Consider the following 23,565-nt stretch of genomic DNA (forward strand, 5'->3'; position numbering starts at 1 on the left):
AGAAAAACCCATTAATCCCCACTCTTTGCTTTCTATTAATTAACCAATCCTCTATCCATGCTACTACTTTACCCTTAATGCCATGCATCTTTATCTTATGCAGCAGCCTTTTGTGTGGCACCTTGTCAAAGGCTTTCTGGAAATCCAGATATACCACATCCATTGGCTCCCCGTTATCTACCGCACTGGTAATGTCCTCAAAAAATTCCACTAAATTAGTTAGGCACGTCCTGCCCTTTATGAACCCATGCTGCGTCTGCACAATGGGACAATTTCTATCCAGATGCCTCGCTATTTCTTCCTTGATGATAGATTCCAGTATCTTCCCTACTACCGAAGTTAAGCTCACTGGCCTATAATTTCCTGCTCTCTGCCTACCTCCTTTTTTAAACAGTGGTGTCACGTTTGCTAATTTCCAATCCACCGGGACCACCCCAGAGTCTAGTGAATTTTGGTAAATCATCACTAGTGCATCTGCAATTTCCCTAGCCATCTCTTTTAGCACTCTGGGATGCATTCCATCAGGGCCAGGAGACTTGTCTACCTTTAGCCCCATTAGCTTGCCCATCACTACCTCCTTAGTGATAACAATCCTTTCAAGGTCCTCACCTGTCATAGCCTCATTTCTATCAATCACTGGCATGTTATTTGTGTCTTCCACTGTGAAGACCGACCCAAAAAACCTGTTCAGTTCCTCAGCCATTTCCTCATCTCCCATTATTAAAACTCCCTTCTCATCCTCTAAAGGACCAATATTTACCTTAGCCACTCTTTTTTGTTTTATATATTTGTAAAAACTTTTACTGTCTGTTTTTATATTCTGAGCAAGTTTACTCTCATACTCTATCTTACTCTTCTATATAGCTTTTTTAGTAGCTTTCTGTTTTCCCCTAAAGATTTCCCAGTCCTCCAGTCTCCCACCAATCTTTGCCACTTTGTATGCTTTTTTCTTCAATTTGATACTCTCCCTTATTTCCTTAGATATCCACGGTCGATTTTCCCTCTTATAGGGCAGACATTAGAAGCATGGGGGACCTGTTTATAGATGGGACTGCGCCCAGAGTGCAGGCGCTGGAGGAGAAGTTCAGCCTGCCCCCGGGAAATGCTTTCAGATATCTCTAGGTTCGGGACTTTCTCAAGAAACAGGTGGGGACATTTCCGCTGTTACCCCCGCGAAATATATAGGAGAGGGAAAAGTGTCAAGACATATATCAGGAGCTGCAGGTGGCGGAGGAAGCCTCAGTGGAGGAGCTGAAGGGCAAGTGGGAGGAGGAGCTGGGCAAGGAGCTAGATGAGGGCCTGTGGGCTGATGCCCTGGCCAGGGTGAATTCGTCCGCATCATACGCCAGGCTCAGTTTGATTCAATTTAAGGTGGTGCACATGACGACAGCAAGAATGAGCACGTTTTTTGGGGTAGAGGACAGGTGCACGAGATGTGCAGGGAGTCCAACGAACCATGCCCATATATTCTGGGCATGCCCGGCGCTTAAAGAATTCTGGCAGGGCTTTGCGAGGGCTATGTCCAGGAGTCTGGACACGCGGGTGAAGTAGAGTCCAACAATAACGATATTTGGAGCGTCGGGAGGATCCGGGAGTGCAGGAAGTGAAAGAGGCCGAGGTTTTGGCCTTTGCCTCCCTGGTAGCCCGGAGGTGGATCCTGTTAATATGGAGGGACTCGAAACCCCCGAGCGTGGAGACCTAGGTTAGCGATATAGCTGGGTTTCTCAGCCTTGAGCGAATAAAGTTTGCCTTGAGAGGGTCCTTGATGGGGTTCTCCCGGCGGTGGCAACCTTTACTTGACTTTCTAGGGGAGCAGTAAAGTGTCAGCAGCAGCAGCAACCGGGGGGGGGGGGGGGGGGGGGGGGGGGGGGCTCAGGTGGGAGGACTTGTTGATATAACATGTATTTTCATTTTGTATAATGATAGCAGCCACCACGTTTTGTTAAATATTTTGTGTTTATTGTTTTTCTTTTTGTTATGTAAAAATCCTGGTTGGAAAAAGCTTTAAAAGAAATAATTTTAAAAAAAAAAGAAACTAGCCACCTGTCGTTTAATGTCAGCAATGCCAAAAAGTTGAATGGGCAGGTGATAAACATTTATTATCTTGAGAACTGGACCTATATGTAAATATGTTGAGTTATGGTAGGTGAAATATGTCTAATAGGGATTCAAATTTGGATAAGCGTACAGCATACATATTGGAACAAATGAGTAATATAAATGAGACTGAAAAGCGCAAGGTCTTGGGAGTGATAAAATCTTCACGTTTGGCAGGTTTCATTAATAGTCTAAATCAGGTACCAGTCAAAATTCTAATAATTACAGGAAGAGTAATCCTGGAGTACAGCATGTAGTTTAAGTCACCTGCAAAAAGGATTTTGATGCAAAGTTGGAAATCAGTAGCTGGCGGGGATCTCAAATATTCCTGACAAATAATGTATAGACCCTTGTCTAATGGTCAAAGGGCCTTCTTGCACCCCAGTCTTATGTTCCTATGTAAAATATTGATTAACTAACAGAATCAAAATTGTCTACCCAAGTTTGGTTCATTCAAAATTTGGTGAACACTATTTTCTAAAAGCATTACATGGACAATAAATGTCAATACTTCAGCAACAATTATTGTCTTTTCAAAAGAAACATCAAAATGATTTACATGGTACTGATTCAAGAATTATTTTTAAAGAGAAAAAAAATCAAAAGGATAAAACTCAGCTTTTTGCCACTTCCGAGGATACTGCCGACAACTATCAAGGTGAGTAGGTGACAACAGCCAAAGGACAGCTTTTACAAATTATGAGTAAAAAAAAAAAACCTGTAAATGAAGAGAAACATTAAGCCATGGCTTCTGTCACCCCCAATTAGTTTTCAGCTTGGCGTGGCCGAAGGGCTGAAATTGTGCTTGTAAGTTGATGCTTGAAGGTATTTATTATATAGTGTGGTGTTTTTGACCACAGTTCACCATGGAGAGAAGTGAAGAATCCTGCTCAGATTCAGATGTGGCTGAAAGAACAGAACCTCAAGAGAAAAAAGTGAGTTCATGCACAGACCACAGCAACTTGGCCTTTGGATTTTCATGCACTGGTAATGCCTCTTGCCTTATCCCAGGATTTGTAGAGAGAAACTTTTAAACACGGTAAGTTGAAGCACCATTTCAACACAAAACACCGTTCAGTCTCCCTTAAGGATGTAGAGGATTTCAAATGCCTGAGAGAACAAAACAAAGCCAAACCAATGTATGATGGAGTGTCTGCAAGATTTAGATAATGTGCAGGAGGAAAGTTACCTGGTAGCTGAGCTCCTGGTGAAATCAAAGAAGCCACACACCATTGCTGAAACCCTAATTCATCGGCATACAAAAGAATTAGGAGGTTAATGTTGGGAGCTGATGCTGCCAAAGAAATCGACAAAGTTCCTCTTTTTGATAATAAAATCAAACAGCATATTGACAAAATGTCTGTTGATACTCAACAGGTATTTCAGTAGAAATGAATGGAAAATGTGCCCTGCAGATTGATGACTCCACAGATATTAGCAGACACTGCCAACTCTTAGCCAACGTCAGGTTTGTTGATGGGAATTCTATCAAATAATTCCTCCTTTTCTAAGAATTACCTGGTCATGTGACTGGAGAAATCTTTTCTGTCACAACTGCTTCTCTGGAGGGAAACAATCCTAACTGGACCAAGTGCAATAGCATCCATTTCCATGACAGGAAAAGTCAATGAATCTGTGAGTAAGACAGAAGAATAGTATCCCAACTGTTGCCAAAACAGTACCATCTGAGTTAATTGCACTGTTAGACCAAACAGTGAAAGTAGTGAATTATGTGAAATCACAACCTCTGAAATCGTGTTCGTTTACTATTCTGGGTGAAGAGATGAGAGCTGAATAGCAGGGTTTACTCATGTATACAGAAGTGTGATTGCTGTCTCGGGGAAATGTCCTCTCGTGCTTATTTAACAGACTAATTTTTCATCTCTGTACAAATTGACACACAAAGATTTAATATGTGATGGCTCTTTGTGTGCTAAGCTTGCATATCTTCCAGATATATTCAGCCACCTGAATGTGCTGAATGTTAAATGCAGGGGATAAACAAGAACATTCTGACTGCCACTGATAAATTAAAACTAACTGGTCCTTTGGCAGGAAAAAGTAGCAAGTGGGTTGACTGGCATGTTCAAGCTGGCACCAACAAATCATACTGGCAAAGCCGTAAACGTCCTCTCCACACATATCAAACGCTACAAGTTTGAATGTTAGTTCCTCTCCACGAGTATGATGGCTTTGACTGAGTATGTGATCCATTGAGTTCACTTTCTCTGGAATCAGCAAAGAAATTGGCATCAAAAGAACAAGAGGAATTCGCAGAGCTCAGGATGGATCGTAAGCAAAGCTGCCAGAGATGCCTCTAGACACATTTTGGTTATTTAGGAGACAAGAATATCCATCTATTTCAGATCGCACTACAGCAGTACCCATACAATTTCGCACAAAAGAGGGGAAATAGGACAATAAACGTATATTGGCCGACAACTACCGACCCATGACAAAACCAGTCTGTTCTTCCAAAATCATCCCTGGAAGGAAGGGCTCCAATCGCATTTCCAAAACTTTAGCCAGCAATTTAGCCTCAGCATTCAACAATGGGATAGGCCAATACAACCCACATTCTCTAGGGCCCTTACCCTTTATTAAAATCAGTGAAATAGATGCCTGCGTCAATGTAACCGGCAATAACCCCCACGATAAGGAATCATTAAACATGTCCAATCGTAGTGGGATCAACTGCCCCACGAATTTCTTATAGAACTCGATGGGAAATCCATCTGGGCTCAGAGCTGTACTAAACTACATTAAGCCAATAATATTTCATAACCCCATCAGGGCCTAACGGGGATTCCAACTCCTCCCTTCTCTCCCTCTTCACCACGGGAAGGACAACCCTTCCAAAAACTCTGGACCAAGTGCAATAGCATCCATTTCCATGACAGGAAAAGTCAATGAATCTGTGAGTAAGGCAGAAGAATAGTATCCCAACTGTTGCCAAAACAGTACCATCTGAGCTAATTGCACTGTTAGACCAAACAGTGAAAGCAGTGAATTATGTGAAATCACATCCTCTGAAATCGTGTTCGTTTACTATTCTGGGTGAAGAGATGAGAGCTGAATAGCTAGGGCCCTTACCCTTATCCTCTGGGGACTCCAACTTGTACAGACTTCGATAAAACGTTTCAAATGTAGCATTAATCTTCAATGGGCAGAAACCAATCTGCCACCCGAGTCCCTTACCTGCACAATCGCCCAGAATGCAGCCTGCCACCTCAGCTGATGTGTTAAAAGATGGCTGGCCTTCTCCCCATGTTCATGGAATGTTCCCCTCAAGTGTCACAGCTGGCTCACCACAATGGCAATTTTTTCCTACTCGCCAGCAACTCTGGTGAAAGGGCAAGCGAGTACTGGCGGTTCACCTCTGGGATGAAATCCAGCAGTTGCTACCACTCTACCCTCACTCTCCTCTCCTTGTGCGACTTGTAGGAAATTCCCTCTCCTCTAATGACCGGTTTTAGGGCCTTCCAATAACATAGAAGGCAAGACAGCCTCGCTCTTGTTAAATGTAACGTCCTCCACAATGGTAGAGGATATGTGTTCACAAAATCCTTTGTCTCCCAACAACGCTGTGTCCAATCTCCATGACAGCATCGAGAAGAACCCGGCTCCAACACCAAATCCACAAAATGTGGGGCATGATCTGAGAAAACAATTGTCGTGTCTCCCTCCCTCTTCACTCCAGGAAGGGGAGAACTACCCACTACAAAAACGTCAATCCGAGAATAAATCTTATCCACCACAAAAATGTCAATCTGAGGTTAAACCTGAAGGACATGGGGCAAAAAAAAAAGAAAAATCCCCAAGGCTCGGATGCAAGAAACACCATAGATCTGCCCCCCCCCCCCCCCCCCCCCCCCCCACCCCAGCCTGCTCCATAAAAGCCAATAATGCTTTTGCCACCCCTGATGGTCCAATCAAGGGTCTAAAACACAAGTCCTCACCCCCCCCCCCCTCGAAATAGCTGGTGTGAATCCAAGTCAAGAGTAGAACCCAGTAACTTGTTAATGAATGCCATATCATCCCAATTTGGAGCATACACATTAACTAGGACCACCTAGGCATCCGCGAAAGACCCACCGAAAATCACATGTCTCCCATTCGGGTCCATTAGAATCTCAACAGCTGAAAAAGGGACCCTTTCATTAACCGAAACTGCCCCACCAATAGAACCGCGCCAATGTGCCTTTGCAATCGCCAGTGTCGATCGAATGAGAGCCAGGACCATGGAATCCTCTGAGATAGCCTGCCGTTGTTTCTTAAATTCCTCTGCCAAGACGCCTGCAAGCATCTCGGTCGTCCGTGGAGTGACCCGAGTTGCTCCATTTTCTCAGCGGAAGAGCCTCGAGAGGCTTCCGAATCCATCGACAACTCTTTACTTGTTAGCTTCTTTGACCTTGACCTTCTGGGCATTTCTCCTGCATGGAAACCTTAACCCATCAAGTTCGTTAAGTTTTAACCCAAACACTCTCCAAAAACTGGGCGAAGAGGGCTACAAATAAAGTGCCCAGGCGGGAGCCACCTCGTGTGCAACTACTCCCTACATGCCATGTCCCCAGAAACGCAGACTTTTGACGTTTCATAGAAAACAATTTTAAATTGTGTAAATTTTCAATAACAAATATTGTATTTGACATTCAACTGGTGATAAGGCTTTCATTGTAAAATTCTTAAACGATTGAAAATTGTATTATTGTAGTTTGCCTTTCCTTTTTTTAAAGAAGGTTTTAGATAAAGGGCTTTTGCTAGAGAGCTGCTCAGTTGGAGAAAATAGGAGGTCTGTCACAAACGTTTTACAGCATTAAGGTGTGTCATGACATAAAAAGGTTAGTAAGAAGTCTTGCAAAAAAAGGTTGGGAACCAGTACTTTAAATGATGGACAGTCCTACGAATGTGGAATTTGCAACACTTGCAAAGGATGAAATAGATTCCAAGCATATTACAAAGAGCAAAGTCCTTTGGTCAACACAGGATGCTTTGAATCTCACGGGATGTAATTTAACCTTATTTACTGCAGAACCCCAATAATAATTGCAGGGTATCACTTTTGTATTAAATCCAAATCTAATTTAAAGACAGCTTCATTATTACTTTCAGGCACTGCCTTATTTGTGGCAGCTAGCTGTCTAACCTAGCCAAAAGGTTGGGAATTTTATTCACTTGCAGATGTTCCTGAAGCCAAGCTTTCATGTATGGTAACAACTAATATCCATAGCTTTTGTCAGCTCTGAAGATACCAAATTTGCAAAAAATATTTTACTTTTTAAAAACAGTATGCTTAGTGAGGTTTTACATTTTACAAAAAAAACACAAAGTTACAAAATAATACATCGCCATAAGCAAGGACGGAAAGATAAAAATCAGAAACCACTTAACCTACATGAACACAGCATGGAACAGGAGAACAACATCGCAATTAGCTTACTACCATCATTAATCAGAACTAGATACTCATATCGCCACATCAGTGTCCGAGGGAGAAACAGGATAGGTTAATGAAAACAAGATAAAATGGCGCACACCCTCTGACACCACAGTAAACTGCCCATGCCATAACCTATATCCCCCTCAACTCGAGCAGTGCCAACGGCACCAATGACCCAACATAGCCCTCAGTTTCTGGATTCTAGACTATCTGCACCCATGCAGGAGCCAGAGCAGATGTGTCATATCCACTCTTGTAAAATCAAAAGAAAATACACGGAAATCCCAGATCTATGGGATGGGGAGTTACATACAAATTGCATAATGAAACAAGAGCCCCCCAAAACAGGCCCAGGGCAGAACCACAATTACGCAGAGAGAGAGAGAGCGCAGAGGGAGAGAGGAGCGGCAGCAATAATATCATGTTCAGACTATGGTCAAGCCCTCAGGGCCTGCCAAAGTAGAAAAGGATGAAAGGATGAAAAGTAGAGCGGAAAAAAATCCTCCCAGAGCTACCCCACCAGATGCCATCACCCATCTGCGAAAGGAGAACAAGCCACTCAAGCAACAAGAGGGTATCTTCAGAGCTGACAAAAGCTATGGATATTAGTTGTTACCATACATGAAAGCTTGGCTTCAGGAACATCTGCAAGTGAATAAAATTCCCAACCTTTTGGCTAGGTTAGACAGCTAGTTCTCCATCAAATCTGATGCATCCAGCATCCAAATCAAGATTACCAAAACATGGCAGCCAATTCTCAAAACTCAATTGGGAATTCATTTCCCATCTCTCACCAGGGACCGGACTCAGGCGGACATCCCACAGAGGCCCCATCTCCCAAACTCGTCAGGAAAGATGACACACAATGCAGCAGGATTTCAATGACACAAAGGTGGCCACATCAGGGACAGTGCTCTTTAGAGTGCAAGAATCCTCTCATGCAATTCAAGGTCTCCTGAAGTACCTTGAAGTGAGCTCTCACGACCTGCACCACAAGAGCCAAAATTTTCAATCAAGGCAACTTCTTCAATGGTGGCATCATATGATGCACACAGCATCGCCAAGGTGAGAGCTCATTCAGCAGCAACTGTGCACACTACAAGCTGGGTCGCACTCCAGCCAACTCCGACCGCCACGAACAAACAACATTTTAAAATTTTTATCTCGACTCTTTCTTGCAAAAAGACCAATCAGAAACTTCCAACATGCCACATACCCCAATAAAAAACATGTGTGAATTATGCACCAGGATGAAATGACGGATTATAAGACGAGTAGTGTCGGAGCACTGAACCCACACTCACATCACATGACCCACTAATTTTACTTTTTAAATAGTGCTGCAAACAACTACACAACCTATTTTTGAAGTCTCTAAATAATCCAATCCAAGGAATCTAAGAACTTTGAGAGTTTAAAACTTAATGGAAGCCATTAAAAAATGTAGTTTAAATTTTGTTTTCCATAGAAGTCATCAATAACCATTCATATTTTGCTTCCAAGGAAGAAGACTGCAAAGACTGTATTAAAAGTGGAGGGATTGAGCTGGGAAGAAGAGAAATTGGTTGCAACTGTCCATCTCCACTGCCCGTGCACATATTTAAATACCTTGATTAAGGAATAGTTAGTATACAAGGAAATGTATTTATCTGATGAACCTACCTTAATGACTGGGACTCTAGGCTTGAATCTTGAAGAGAGCTGATTCAGTACCTCTGCCAGTAACTGCTGATGTTTCAAAACTTTTCTCATCTTCATTATTCGTACAATTGCAGCCTTGGAAATAGAAAGATCAGGGAATGGAAGATTACACCACTCGTTTAACAGCAGATTGGAATCATAGAATGCTATGGCACAGGAGGTGGTTATTTAGCCCAATGTTGCCGTGCCCGCTCTTTGAACAGAAATCCCTGTGCCCTCCCTTTTCCTTAAGGCCCTGCTAGCTCTTTCCTTTGGCTATTTATTCAACTTCCTTTTGAAAGTTATTACTAAAGCTGCTTCCATCACCCTTTCAGGAAGTACATTCCAGATCATAACTCAGTGTACATACAAAAAAGTGTCTGTTCAATTTACCCGTTTCTTTTGCCAATTGCTCTAAATAATGTGCCCTCTGGTTACTGATCCACCTCCCATTTATTGATTCCATTAAAGTCCTTCATAATTTACAAAAGCAGCAGTAGACAATGCTCCCCCTATTTTTTTTCTGGAGTTCATAGACAATTGATTTCAGAGCATGGCCCCTTTAAGTTTTTTTTGCATGGTAATGGTAATTTAAAGCAGCCAACTTGCACCCAGCCTGTATGGGGACATTCAGGTTGCTATGCAGAAGGAACATCGTCAGTAGACTGCTCTGCTGTTCAATAAGATCATGGCTGATCTACATCAACCAACCTTTTGTTTCTTGCCATACCCCATTTCCAAGTTGTTATGAATCGCTCATGAATATACTTAACGACTAACACCCACAGCGGAGAGAAAACATTTCTCATCTAAATGGCTGAGCCTTTATCCTAAGAACATGACCTCATGTTCTAGACTTTCCAGCCACTTATCCTGTCAAGCCATCTAAGAATTTTAAACGTGGCAGCACGGTAGCATAGTGGTTAGCACAAATGTTTCACAGCTCCAGGGTCCCAGGTTCGAATCCCGCTTGGGCCATTGTCTGTGTGGAGTCTGCACATTCTCCCCGTGTGTGCGTGGGTTTCCTCCGGGTGCTCCGGTTTCCTCCCACAGTCCAAAGATGTGCAGGTTAGGTGGATTCTTTTGAAAAGGATAGGAAGTGGGAGAGTGAAAGGAAGGCACGTAGCCAAGGTAGAGAATGGATAGCTGTAAGTGCTCCGCGATCTCTTTCTCAGATCAGGACTAAGGGACCAGTTCATTCAGTGTGTTGGCAGTTGCAAGGAAAGCCCATGGGACTTGTGGGAGTTCCTAAGGAGGATTCTGAAAAGGGAACAAAAGAAGTGGAGAATACAACAGAGCAGACTGTAGCTTTAACTGGACTTAGGAGATCAGAGTTAAACACTGGGAGGTGTGGGAAATGAGGTAAATGAGAGGTATGGCAGGTTTGTGCCGAGGGGGTGGGGGGGGGGGGGGGGGGGGGGGATCACCACATTTTCCTCAACTGATCCTAAGGGACACAGGTGCTACTCAATCTCTCATACTTGAGAAGGATTTGGTTTGCCCTCCAGAGAGCGGAGGTATTAGTGATGGGGATAGATGAAGATTATATCCCAGCTCCATTGTATAATATACAATTCCGTTCCCATTCCCATGGGAAAGCGGGCAGCATTATCAAAGATACCTCCCACCCGGCTTACTCGCTCTTCCAACTTCTTCCATCGGGCAGGAGATACAGAAGTATCCGAACATGCACTAACAGATTCAAAAACAGCTTCTTCCCTGCTGTTACCAAACTCCTAAATAACCCTCTTATGGGCTTATGGACTGATCTGATCTCTTCACACGTCTTCACCCGATGCCTGTGTTTATGTATTTACATTGAGTATTTTATGTTTGCCCCATTATGTATTTTCTTTTCACGTACAGAATGACCCGTTTGAGCTGCAGGCGGAACAATACTTTTCACTGTACCTCGGTACACATGACAATAAACCAATCCAATTGAAATGAGATTTAGTGTCAAGTCCAGTAGTTGTCAGAGTGATTAAGGAATTCACAGCGGCCAGAGTAGACTTCATTCAGGGGAATGATTTGGCAGAGTGAAGGCTGTAGCTTCAGCCATGATTACAGAGAGTCCGAGAAAAGTACTGCAGATCGCATATGAGATGCCAACGGTAGCGCATGTTGAGAGTTAAGAAAACCCATTGGGCAGCAAGTGACTCAAAGAAAGAAATGTTGAAAGACATCAATCACATATCAAATGGCAATGGTAGTGAATCTGATTTGGCTGATACTGATGAAATTATTTTTACGGGAATGATTCCTAACAGAGGCACTACAACATATCAGGGAGGGGAAATTTACCGGATGCTTTGTACCAGGAGACAGTCACATCACTTACGATTTTGATTTTGTCAATGATCAGGGGGCATGAGATTGCAACTGAGAGAGAGGCAGGTTAAGGGGACCCAGAAGGGCAGGAGCCTTTGCAATTGTCCAATAGATCGGAGATTCTATCAACTTATCTGGATGAGTGTGGTGGCTGCAGGGTGGATGAGCAAACTGACCATGGCATTATGGAACAGGCAGCCATTCAACTAGGGGGAGCAAAAAGAAATGTAGTGGTAGCAGGGGACAGTATTATAATGAAGAGGATTGACCACAGCGAAGAGTGAATGTCCAAAAGGCTGTGTTGTCTTCCAAGAGCCAGGGTTTGGGGTATTTGCTCAGAGCTAGAGAGGAACTTGTAGTGGGAGGGGATGGACCCATTGTTCCACGTTGGTACGCAGGACATAGGTAAAACTAGGAAAGATTTGTTTCGGGAGTTTGAGGAGCTGGGTAGCAAATTCAAAAAGCAGAACCTCTACAGTAACAATCTCTGGATTATTACCTAAATAACATGCAAATTGTCACAAGGTACATAAAATTAGAGATTTGAATACGTGGCTCAAAGACTGGTTCTGAGAGAAGTGGGTTTGAGTTTGTGGGGCACTGGCAGCAGTATTGGGGAAGTCAGGGCTCTACTGTTGAAACTGTCTGCGCCTGAACTGAGCTGCATTAACTAGAGAAGTAGAAAAAGTTTGGGTTGAGACGAGAAATGATAATGGCAAGAAGTCATGTGTGGGAGCAGTGTACAGGCCCCGAACTGTAACTACATGGTATGACAGAGTATAAGGAGATAACGGGAGCATGTCATTAACAACGATAATCATGGGGATTTTAATCAATATTTGGACTGAAAAAGTCTGACCACAAAAGTAGCAAATGGGTCTTTTTCTCTTTAGTAGGATGTAATGAGTGGTGTGCCACAGGGATCAGTACTGGGGCCTCAACTTTTCACAATTAATATAAATTACTTGGATTATGGTTGTTAAAACTGTTGATACCAAGATAGATAGGAAAGCCAGTTGCGAAGAGGACATAAGCAGGCTACAAAAGGACATGGGGGTCGGTTATCTCAGTTGGCTAAATGACTGGTTAGTGATGCGGAGCCACCCTACCAGTGCAGGTTCATTTGCCGCACTGGCTGAGGTTATTCATGAAGGCCCCCCCCCCCCCCCCCCCCTTCTCCTTTAGACTTTTAGACTTCTTTTAGACTTCCTTTTAGCCCAAGGAGCGGTGACCCTCAGGTTAAATCACCCACAGCCAGCTCTCAAGGGGAGAACAGCCAACGATCCTCTGGCAAAATTTATACTTTTACAAAGGGAAATAGATAGTACGTGTGCAAAGATCAAGCAAATGGAAGTATAACATGAGCAAATGTGAAAATGTCCATTTTGGCAGGAAGAATATAAAAGTACAATCAAAATTGTGAGAGATTGCAGACCAGAGGTTTAGAGGGATCTGGGTGACCTAATGCATAAATCACAGAAGGCTAATATACAAGTACAGCAATTAATTAGGAAAGCTAATACAAGTGATATTGTTTATTGTGAGGGGAAGTGAATATGAACGTCAGAGATTAAACTTCAGTTGTACCGGGTATTGGTGAGACATACTTGGGAGTACTGTGTACAGTATTGGTTTCCTTATTTAAGGAAGGATGCAAATGTATTGGAAGGTCAGAAAACGTTTATCAAACTAATGCCAGGAATGGGTTAATTGTCTTAACGTTGATGGTTAATGGTTGGATAGGCTCGGGGTTTGTATCGGCTGGAGTTTAAAAAAAGAGTAAGAAGCGACTTGATTGAAACATACAAGATCTTGGGGGGTCTTAGAACATAGAACAGTACAGCACAGAGCAGGCCCTTCGGCCCTCGACGTTGTGCCGAGCAATGATCACCCTACTCAAACCCACGTATCCACCATATACCCGTAACCCAACAACCCCCCCCCCCCCGGGCCTTAACCTTACTTTTTAGGACACTACGGGCAATTTAGCATGGCCAATCCACCTAACCCGCACATCTTTGGACTGTGGGAGGAAACCGGAGCACCCGGAGGAAACACACGCACACACGGGGAGGACGTGCAGACTCCGCACAGACAGTGACCCAACCGGGAACCGAACCTGGGACCCTGGAGCTGTGAAGCATTTATGCAAGGAGAATGTCTCCTCTTGTGGGAGAAGCTACAACAAGGGACCATAGTTTTAAAAAATATGGCGTTGCCCATTTAGGACAGAGATGAGGAGAAATTCTTTTCTCCCAGAGGGTCGTGAGTCTTTCCAAAAGTCAGGAGAAGGCAGAGGTAGACAGATTCTTGGTAAGCATGAGGAGCGGGAGGGGCTATCAAGGGTTGGCAGGAATGAAGGCTGCAATCAGATTAGCAATGATCTTATTGAATGGAGGAGCAGGGTCTCGAAAGTCCGAGTGGCAGCAGGGTGGCACAATGGTTAGCACTTCAGGTTCAATTCGGACGTTGGGCGACCGTCTATGTGGAATTTGTATGTTCGCCCCGTATCTGCGTGAATTTCTTCCAGGTGCTTTGGTTTCCTCCCATTGCCTAAAGACGTGCAGGTTAGGTGGGGTTACGGCAGGGTTAGGGTGCTCTTTCGGAGGGTCGGTACAGACTCAACAGGCTGAATTCTATGATTCCTGCTCCTAATTCATATGGTCGAATATTTCCGTATCCTTTGATATCCTTAATATCTAAAAATCCGTCAACCTCTGACTGAACCTCCACAGACCTCTGGGATAGAGAATTCCAAACATTCACCCTTTTGAGTAAAGAAATTCAAACTCATCTCAGTCCTAAATGACCTACCTCTTATTCTGAGACTGTGACCCCTGGTTCTCAGCCTCCCAGCCAAGGGAAACATCCTTCCTGCATCTACCTTAAGAATTTTGTGTGCTTCAATGAGATCAACTCTCATTCTTCTGAACCAGAGAATGCAGACCAAGTAGTCTCAATCTCTCCTCCAGCATAAAACCCAGGGCTCGGTCTAGTGAACCTTTGTTGCACTCCCTCTATGACAAGTTAGTATGTGGACAGAGAACTTTGGAGGAGTTTGAAGTTATTGAGGTAGCGTGTTGGAGGGTGGAGGCCAGCCAGGAAAACAGGACAGTAAATGTCTAACAGCAATAAAATTGTTACCGAGGGTTTTAGCACCAAAGTAGCAGAGTACAGGGTATTGAAGAAGTCCAAGAAAATTTAAATAAAACAGAAAATACTAGAACTAAACCAGGACTGATAGAAAGAGAAACCAAATTAACGTTTCAGGTCTGTGACCTTTCATCATGCATTTTCAGCATTTCCTGTTTTAATTTCAGATTTCTACCATCCAGTAGCATTTCCTGTTTTAATTTCAGATTTCTACCATCCAGTATTTTGCTTTGCACAAGTGGTTTATTTGGACTCCAATAAAAAGGCATCCTTTTTAAAAACAATAATTATAGGGACAAATTGAAATTAACTTAATATTAATGCGAGATTTGCTGTAGCCCCAACAGTCATTCGGTGATTGTAAAACTGGTCTTAACAAATTGTGTCTGGTCTAAGGCATTGGTTCATCTGTTGTTCAAAAGATTAAAGTCCATGTGTAAGGATTACTATGTTTAGTTCACATAATGTTGTTTCACCCCCCACTCCCAAGGTTAGGCCAACACTCTCGATGTCCAGAGTAGTTAAAGTAAACTCCCAACTGTGATGGATGCAAATTCCCCCAAGGAAAAGATCAAGTGCACACCAACTAAAGATAACATTATAGAAGGCCCACTTTTTGTAACACTGATCAATCTAGGTTTTTAATTGGCTAAAATTCAAAAGCTTTCATGGAGCAGAATTCTACTTTTAAAAATTTGGATGACAAGTTGTGAAATTCTTCGGAGCTGCACACATCTTTTTATCCCCCACTGCTTATTGTTTTAAATATAGGTGTGTTGATATACATCGAAATATCACACTACATGTCCTTGTTATACATTGAGATGCAAGTTTTGTATGGCGCCTACAGGAATAATCCTGGTTTTACTTAGATATTCCATCCTAATCCAACATATTTGCTAGCCAATAATATAGCCACACTATGTCCTCCTGTCTAATGACATCCCAAGGAACTTTCAAATTGCCTCCTTCCTCATGTAGCCCTCCCAGCATATACACATCAACGTCAGCTATTTTAGCTTTTGTTAATGGAAGAGCTATAGATCAAAAACAATTCCATTCAGAGCCATGGATGAACAATCTTCTCAGTACTTCTCCACGTTTAATTGGGTATCCAAATGGTGATTTTTTAAAAAAACTGAAAACCTTAACTGTGGCCATACAAGATAGGATAATTTGTCAAACGTTTAAAGGCTTCTTCAAAACCTTTATGCAATCCTGATAGAATTACTATTAAATGGTACAGGCCATCTTATTGCTGATGCAATAAAACTGGGATTTGTTTCAAAGAACATGTAAAACAAACATTTGGATGGAAATTTCAAATGAAATCTTCAACCCATCTACTAACACTAATACTGTACAAATGGCAGCAATAAGACGAGTGAAAATATTGTAAGTTAACAAGGTTTGTAACTATCACAGAAGTACACAAAGAATAAGAAATGGAAAGATTGAGGCTATGGTCTTATCAAAATGACTGTTCTTATACTGCAATGTTGTGATAGAAACTAACCACCAAAGAAATCCTGTAAGTTGATTAAATTGCTCATTGCTAATCTTTTCTAAAAAAATAATTTTGAAATGGCCTTGGCAATGTGGGTTACAGGTTATCAGGTAATGGCCAAGAAGAAAAAGTTATGAATCAATATATTTATCTCAAAAAGGGCCTACCTGAATCAACAGCTTCCTATCTTCTTCTATGTTTTTGTGTGTGGTCTCTTGCTCTTGTTTTTGTTCAGTTTTCATCGGCACATTAATGTTCACCCTCAGCTTTTTACTATAAAAAAAAGTTCAGTTTAGGAATCATGATCCAAACATGTGCTCAACAGCTATGTTTATTACTGACTTACTTTTTGTACCCCAAGTACAGTTTGATTAATGTGTCGGGCTTCATCTCTACTTCATCCACATTTGCACTTTCATCTTCCAAAACCTAATTTAAAAAAAGAAACTGATTAAGACAGGTTATATTTGATTATTCAATGAATATTGCCTTTGAATAATAAATTATCACCAACCAGCAGTTTGGACTTCAACAATATCTGTAAAACCTGCACCAATATGTCCTGCAATTAATAATAATGAAAATTACTCCAATTTCAAGTTTGCGGTCAAACACCTTGACATATTTTGAACAAAATAACGCATACAAAAGCAGCTAGAGAGATATGAAATTTAAGTAATTATGCCTGCTGCTGAAACTATCAAGAAGCAATTTGCTTAACTACAATACCTTAGGACTTTTCTTTTCTAGCATTATCTCAAAATCATCACAATTTTCTGTTTGTCAAAGTGCAGTGCCATTAAAACTCCCCGTTCTTGTTGGATCATACATAAAGGTTATTAAGGATAGCTATTTTGTCATACTCCTGCTCTTACCATTTTGATTTGAGTGCTGTCTGTTAACTGTTGAACAGTGTAGGCATCCTCGGTGTTATACTGAAGTAGGATTGCCATCTGGAAAGTGGATGCCTTTGAAAAGAAAAGTAGTCAATGACATCCTGATTATTTATTTTGAGGGCCTGACAAACTACTGCCGTACATATTGCATAATGATGAGGGAGGCACAAATGTATCATAGAATTTACAGTGCAGAAGGAGGCCATTCGGCCCATCGAGTCTGCACTGGCTCTTGGAAAGAGCACCCTACCCAAGGTCAACACCATCCCCATAACCCAGCAACCCCACCCAACACTAAGGGCAATTTTCAACACTAAGGGCAATTTATCATGGCCAATCCACCTAACCTGCACATCTTTGGACTGTGGGAGGAAACCGGAGCACCCGGAGGAAACCCACGCACACACGGGGAGGATGTGCAGACTCTGCACAGACAGTGACCCAAGCCAGAATCGAACCTGGGACCCTGGAGCTGTGAAGCGATTGTGCTATCCACAATGCTACCGTGCTGCCCACTGTGAAAAGCCCCCAGTCGCCACATTCCGGCGCCTGTTCGGGGAGGCTGGTATGGGAATTGAACCGTGCTGCTGGCCTGCCTTGGCCTGCTTTCCAAGCCAGGGATTTAGCCCTGTGCTAAACCAGCCCCGGTGTTATTTTCACTGCCTCCCTAGAAACGGACAACTTAATGACTAATAGCAAGAACATTTTTAAAAGAGCAGCTGTAAAAGAAAATAACTCCATGGCAGCCAATCAAATTCTGTTGAGTGAATAAAACCAACAAACCTACAAAACAAACTCTTTAAATTTGGCAGACATCTTTCTGGTTGCCACAATTCCAGCAAAAACGTGCTGAAAATTGTGCAGTGGGATGGAGTATTAACTCCTACAAAGAATTTCAGCATACACAGTCAGAAATAGGTACATTATGCAGAATTTTACATTTTTGTGACTATGTGCGATGGCGGGCATTCTGGCGATGCCCTTACCGCTGGCTGGAATGGTGGAAATGAGCACCCTATTCCACGCTTCGAAGCTCATTAATTATGCACGGTTGTGTTCTGGGCCATCTGGCAGGTTAGGAACTAATTCATCTGCCCTCCATCAGCTGGTGAGTTCAAAGGTCTAGGCAACCTCAATCTCACTTTTTTTCCAGCACACCCGTCGTCACAAAACTGTGCAAGATATCGGGAGCTGGTTCAGCACAGGGCTAAATAGATGGCTTTTAAAGCAGACCAAGGCAGGCCAGTAGCACTGTTCAATTTGCGTACCAGCCTCCCCAAACAGGTGTCGGAATGTGGCGACTAGTGGCTTTTCACAGTAAACTTCATTTGAAGCCTACTTGTGACAATAAGCGATTTTCATTTCATTTTTCATTTCAGGAAGCCAGAAGAACAAGACTAGCAGCTTAAAGGCGGCAGCTGCACTCATATTCAGCCACCAGGCCCTCAAGGCCTTGATCCAAGGAGTGTGGGCACGCAAGCATGTCCTCTACCTAAGGGATAGCTCAAAGAAGCACCGCAGCCTCACCTCTCATCTGGGAAACCATGACCCAGGAGATCAGCATGATTGGCAACCGCACCTGAAGCGGACGAATGATACCTCCCGCTCGGTCAAGGTAGGTCATCCTTCAACTCTCTCCAATATCAAATTTTCATCATACACTCTGCTGCACTCTTCACAGATCTTACACATCCATGAGTGGGAGAAACATATTCTCTCTTGGACAACATTACATCACCATCATCCCATCTATCGTGTTGCTCACATTCCATCCAATGGACCCTTCTGGGGATTGCTAACCACACATTGGTGACATACATTTCATCCAATCTCTGCTCCATCCCCTCTGATCACATGCCTTTCTTTTGTCTCCATACACACCAAGCTGGCACACAAGCAGGGTAGTGCCCCGATCGAAGGGCGGGAGAGAGAGAAGAGAGAGAGAAGACAGTGGATATCATTGCCCTCCGTGAACTTGAGGAGTCTGCAGTTAAGCTGACTGACAGGACTTGCTCCTGTGGGGAAGGGGAGATCGGCCTCCTCCCAACAACATAGTACGGATCACAGCTCCATTACTTCATCAAATATTGACAACCACCGAGTCATGGTGCAGACACATAGCTTATACTCAGCAATCAAGACTCTATTTTATGGGCACCAGCAGATCAAGGCCCTCCTCGTAACTCAGCAGCACTCCAAGTCCCCAGACCATGTCAGCGGACGAGGAAGCTCACAGAGCACCGTCACAGCACTCACCTGCACCCTCCATCATAGCAGAGATGCATACCTAGAGATACAGCTCTAGATTGCACTCAGGGGCACTTTGGAATCAGAATCTCTACAGTGCAGAAGGAGGCCATTCAGCCTATCAAATCTGCTCTGACCCTCCCAAAGAGCACCCTACCTAGGCCTACCACTGCCCTATTCCTGAACCCCCACCGAATCTGTATATCTTTGGACTGAGAGAGGAAACTGTAGCATCCGGAGGAAACATACTCAACACGGGGAGTAATGTGCAAACGCCACACAGTCACCCAAGATCAGAATTGAACCCGGGTCGCTGATGCTGTGAGATGGCAACAGTAACCACTGTGTCATTATGCCGACTGTCTGAAGAACACCTCATTGACCCATCCCCACAGCAGTCGGAAGCAGGGGCAACGCAGGTCTCCAGCACATGGAGGGTTGCGGGGAAGCATCCACCTGCTTAGTCAGAGTCAGATGAAGAGCCTCTGGAAGAGGCTGCTAACTCGATGCTGGATATGCAATGACTGGCAGTGGAACGTCAGGATCCAGCAGTTACTCAGCAGACTAGAGCGAACAATGCAGGAGTCCCGGCCATGCAAACACCTCAAGGTTACCATGGGAAGGTTGCTGACCACCATAGAGACCTTGGTCCAGCAGGTCTTGCCGGATTTGCACTCCCTGGTGAACATCTTCAGGGAGCAGGCGACCTGGGGATGAGAAACCTTGAACTCCCTCCAGCTGCACCAATTCCTTCAGGAGTTAGGCCCAGACCCTTAGGCACCCACAGGGAGGATGGCCATCAGTTAGACACCCTGAGAGCCTGCTCTCAGGACTCAAGTGTGAAGCTGCTCACATTACCTTTGCCTATGGCCGCACCAATGCAGGCCACCGATGGTGCTTCTGCCCAAGCTAGGGATGCTCACCGGGCTGGGGCCCTCTAGCCTCAGGCCACCGGAGGACGTTAACAAAGGTTATCACAGGCATCAGAATGTAGCAGTCAGCAGACTGACCCCACCTCTGCTGCGAATAGTAGGGCTTTAGCTAGGTGGAGCAATAGGTTTTAAGGTAAAAAAAAAACATTTGCTGTCCCCTCTGGTTAATGGTATGCTATCACTAAATAAATTACTCTTTTTTGAAATCATTTGATGGGTATTTGAATGTTCAGGTCAACTAAAGACATTCTGAATCTGAAGTTGCAATCCTGTTCGGTCGAGGTTTAGCCATCCTCTCACTCAATGATAGTGCCTCACTGAGATCAATATCGAAGTGATGTCAACCTCAGTCAAACAAGTCTCTGTATCCTGGGGTGTTGTCAGGAAGAGGTGTTTAGATCTTCATTAGAAGTGTACAATGGAACCATTTCTAACCCTTCTACATCCAGGAACACCATTGAGAGAGGGCAGCTCATCATCACTGATACAATAGAAGCAATGTTCCACAGTGGTAGTGCCTGGCCACAGGGCATGCACTTTGGGATGAGATCCTGAAGCAGGTCTTCATCTCAGTTGCAACAGTGTTTTCATCATTAGATGGTTGCAAAAGGATGAGGTCTTCTTTCACATCGCTCTTGTTGCTCTGTGGACTTTAAAGTTCACAGAGTGAACACATTCACAGGGCAGCATCCCAATCTTGCCCTAATAAGTCACCATGCCAGAACGCATAATTGTGATGGCAGGATTTGTTCTCTCAGTGATTGGTTAGACATTGACAGAGGTGACAGGGAATGGCTTGGGCTCGGACAGATGTAACCATATTACCTCATTTAACTTCATTCTTCCTGGAATCTGTCAACAATTAAAATAGCATGGGCACTTCCTCCACAGCATCACCACACTAATATCGACTCTCAAAAACCTCTTGAGCTACCTGGGCCTCTTCATTTCCAGATGAGCTCCCATCATTCTCCAGTTCACCATCTGGATAGGCCTCGCCTCTTTGTATAGCCAGGCTGTCAAGAGCACAATACACACCAATTGTGAGGAAACCCTATTGCGTGAGCCAGCTGAGCGGTCCAAGCATCTTAAGAAGTCCTATAGCGTGTTCTGAAAAGGAGCGTGTGAAACTGAACGTTATTGTACCTCACCTCAGCACGGCTGCGAGGGCGACACACCGGAATTATTAACCAGTGTTTCAGTGGAAACCCTTTATCCCAAAGCAGCCATCCTTGCAAATGTTCTGGCCCCTTGAAAATCTCAGGCACCTGTGTGATTCAGGATACAGGAGTCATGGCGGGGTACCGTACTTGCAGGATCTGCTTCCGATGATCACACCCCAATTTTACAATGATGGAATTGTAGCCTTTGCATTTATAAAAATTAGGGGCTGCTGCCATGGAGCAGGAATAGTCACATGGGTGCAGTTTATTGTACCCTGCACTCTTGGGAAGCTTTCCAATGGCGGCAAAGCAAGTGAATCTCACATAAATAAAAGCAAATTAATGCGGATGCTGGAATCTGAAACCAAAAGAGAAAATGCTGGAAAATCTCAGGTCTGGCAGCATCTGAAGGGAGAGAAAAGAGCTAACGTTTTGAGTCCAGATGACCCTTTGAATCTCGCAGCCTGGCTATCTATATCTGACATAATGATGGGCCTTCCTGTAACAGGCAATCAGCGACCTCCTTTATGCATCTTTGTGTTACATACCGAGCGAGGTCCCCTGTTGATCCCGGAACAGACCCAGAGACAAAGAAATAGAGTGCTGCGGCCACATTCAAAGTCACGAGCAGGGTAAGCCTCCAACCCCACATGGCATCAGGTCTTTCTGAAGAATGTGGCATATGTGATGTACCAGATCTCAGCACAACTGCGAGCATACCCGGCACTGCCTCTCACTCATTTGTAAACAGGATACTTTTCGATGATAAAGCTTCTGTTTGGCAAATTGCCTCCATTGTCTGGATCTCTTCCCCTCATCCTACTTTCATACTCCAGCTTTCCTTGACCATATACCCTAGGTGGTGCCTCCTGTTGGAGCGGTACTCGGGAACACCTCTCCTTCCTTCACCTCCTCCATTGCAATAGCACTGACAAACGCAGCTTGAGCCCTGAATTCATCTGTCGTCTGCCTTCACTTTGAAGTGAAACATTGACGACAAGAATGACTAACGGTTCAGAAAGTGAAACTATGGATTAGAAACCTATGGCAAATACAAGGCTGTACAGCTTTTGCTGCCTTCCTTGCATGGTGGCTGATGCAGTCTTGCCCCGAGACACAAGTACACACTGACGTTGATTAAAGTGAGCAATCCAAAGTAATCCTTCATTCCATTCTCTGAAATGTCATACCAATGACCTATCAGTTGCTCATCGTCAATGAATGGAAGCCATATGGCCAGTTAAGAATGGCATTTATGGTGAACTCGTGACTGATCTTCTCTAATGGAAGCTGTGCCCCATACACTATTGCCTGCAATGACCAAGACTGCATTCCTACCTTGTAGTCTTTCGATAATACGTCGGTAATGTTAAGTCAGTGAATTAGATATATCCTTTCAACCGCCCAAATGAAAGGATTGGCTACCAGTTGCTTCTGGACAAGGCTTTCACATTTATAGCCAACCCGAATCCTGTCCAATCTTGGTGCACCATGTTATGGAGCATCCCAACTTGGACCATCAGAGTGCTCCTTCCACACTGCCTTGTACCCTTCGCAGACAGAATCACTGATACCTTAGCTTTCAGCAAACGCCATTACTGCGGGACCACAAAATGGTGCTTCCAGACCTCTACTTCAAGAAAGAATTCGACACACCCTCCCTCACCGTCCATGTGCCTGAGGTTTACCTGGAGCCTCGCTATGTAAATGTAGAATTGCCTCCTGCTGTTCTCCAGCCTCCCACAATATTGGATTCCATTGTTGTTATGGGGAACATGCCCAACCGATCACTTGCAAAGTGCCCATGCCACATGTGGACCTCCACCCACCCCATCTAGAGGCAGTGCGCACGGTCATCAACGGAGATGAATTCGTTCCCGAGAGCGCTTCACACCACCCGCTTTCCTACCTCCCCCACATACACACTTCCATATTTATTTACAGTTACATATTATATGCATATCTCCTAACCCAAATACCAGTTTCAGTCAGGAAATATTGAGAATACTCAGCATAGGTAGCATCTGTAGCAAAAATCAGAGTTAATTCTTCATGTTGATTATGACCCATCATTTATCACTACCGTACTGATCTCATTCCTGATTAACAGAGGTTCCCT

The 23,565-nt window shown here is 43.8% G+C and overlaps 1 protein-coding gene across 1 annotated transcript in view; it reads right to left on the reverse strand.

Moving 5' to 3' along the window:
- LOC119966306 (cullin-1-like) overlaps positions 1–23,565 on the reverse strand; it is a 161,017-nt gene that overhangs the window by 12,983 nt on the left and 124,469 nt on the right. The window contains 5 exon segments of the mRNA XM_038797782.1: positions 9,200–9,313; positions 16,376–16,481; positions 16,555–16,637; positions 16,723–16,770; positions 17,084–17,176. Coding sequence (XP_038653710.1) covers positions 9,200–9,313; positions 16,376–16,481; positions 16,555–16,637; positions 16,723–16,770; positions 17,084–17,176 — 444 coding nt within the window.

The sequence above is a fragment of the Scyliorhinus canicula genome, chromosome 5 (genome assembly GCF_902713615.1).
Source record: "Scyliorhinus canicula chromosome 5, sScyCan1.1, whole genome shotgun sequence".
Classification (NCBI taxonomy): Eukaryota; Metazoa; Chordata; class Chondrichthyes; order Carcharhiniformes; family Scyliorhinidae; genus Scyliorhinus; species Scyliorhinus canicula.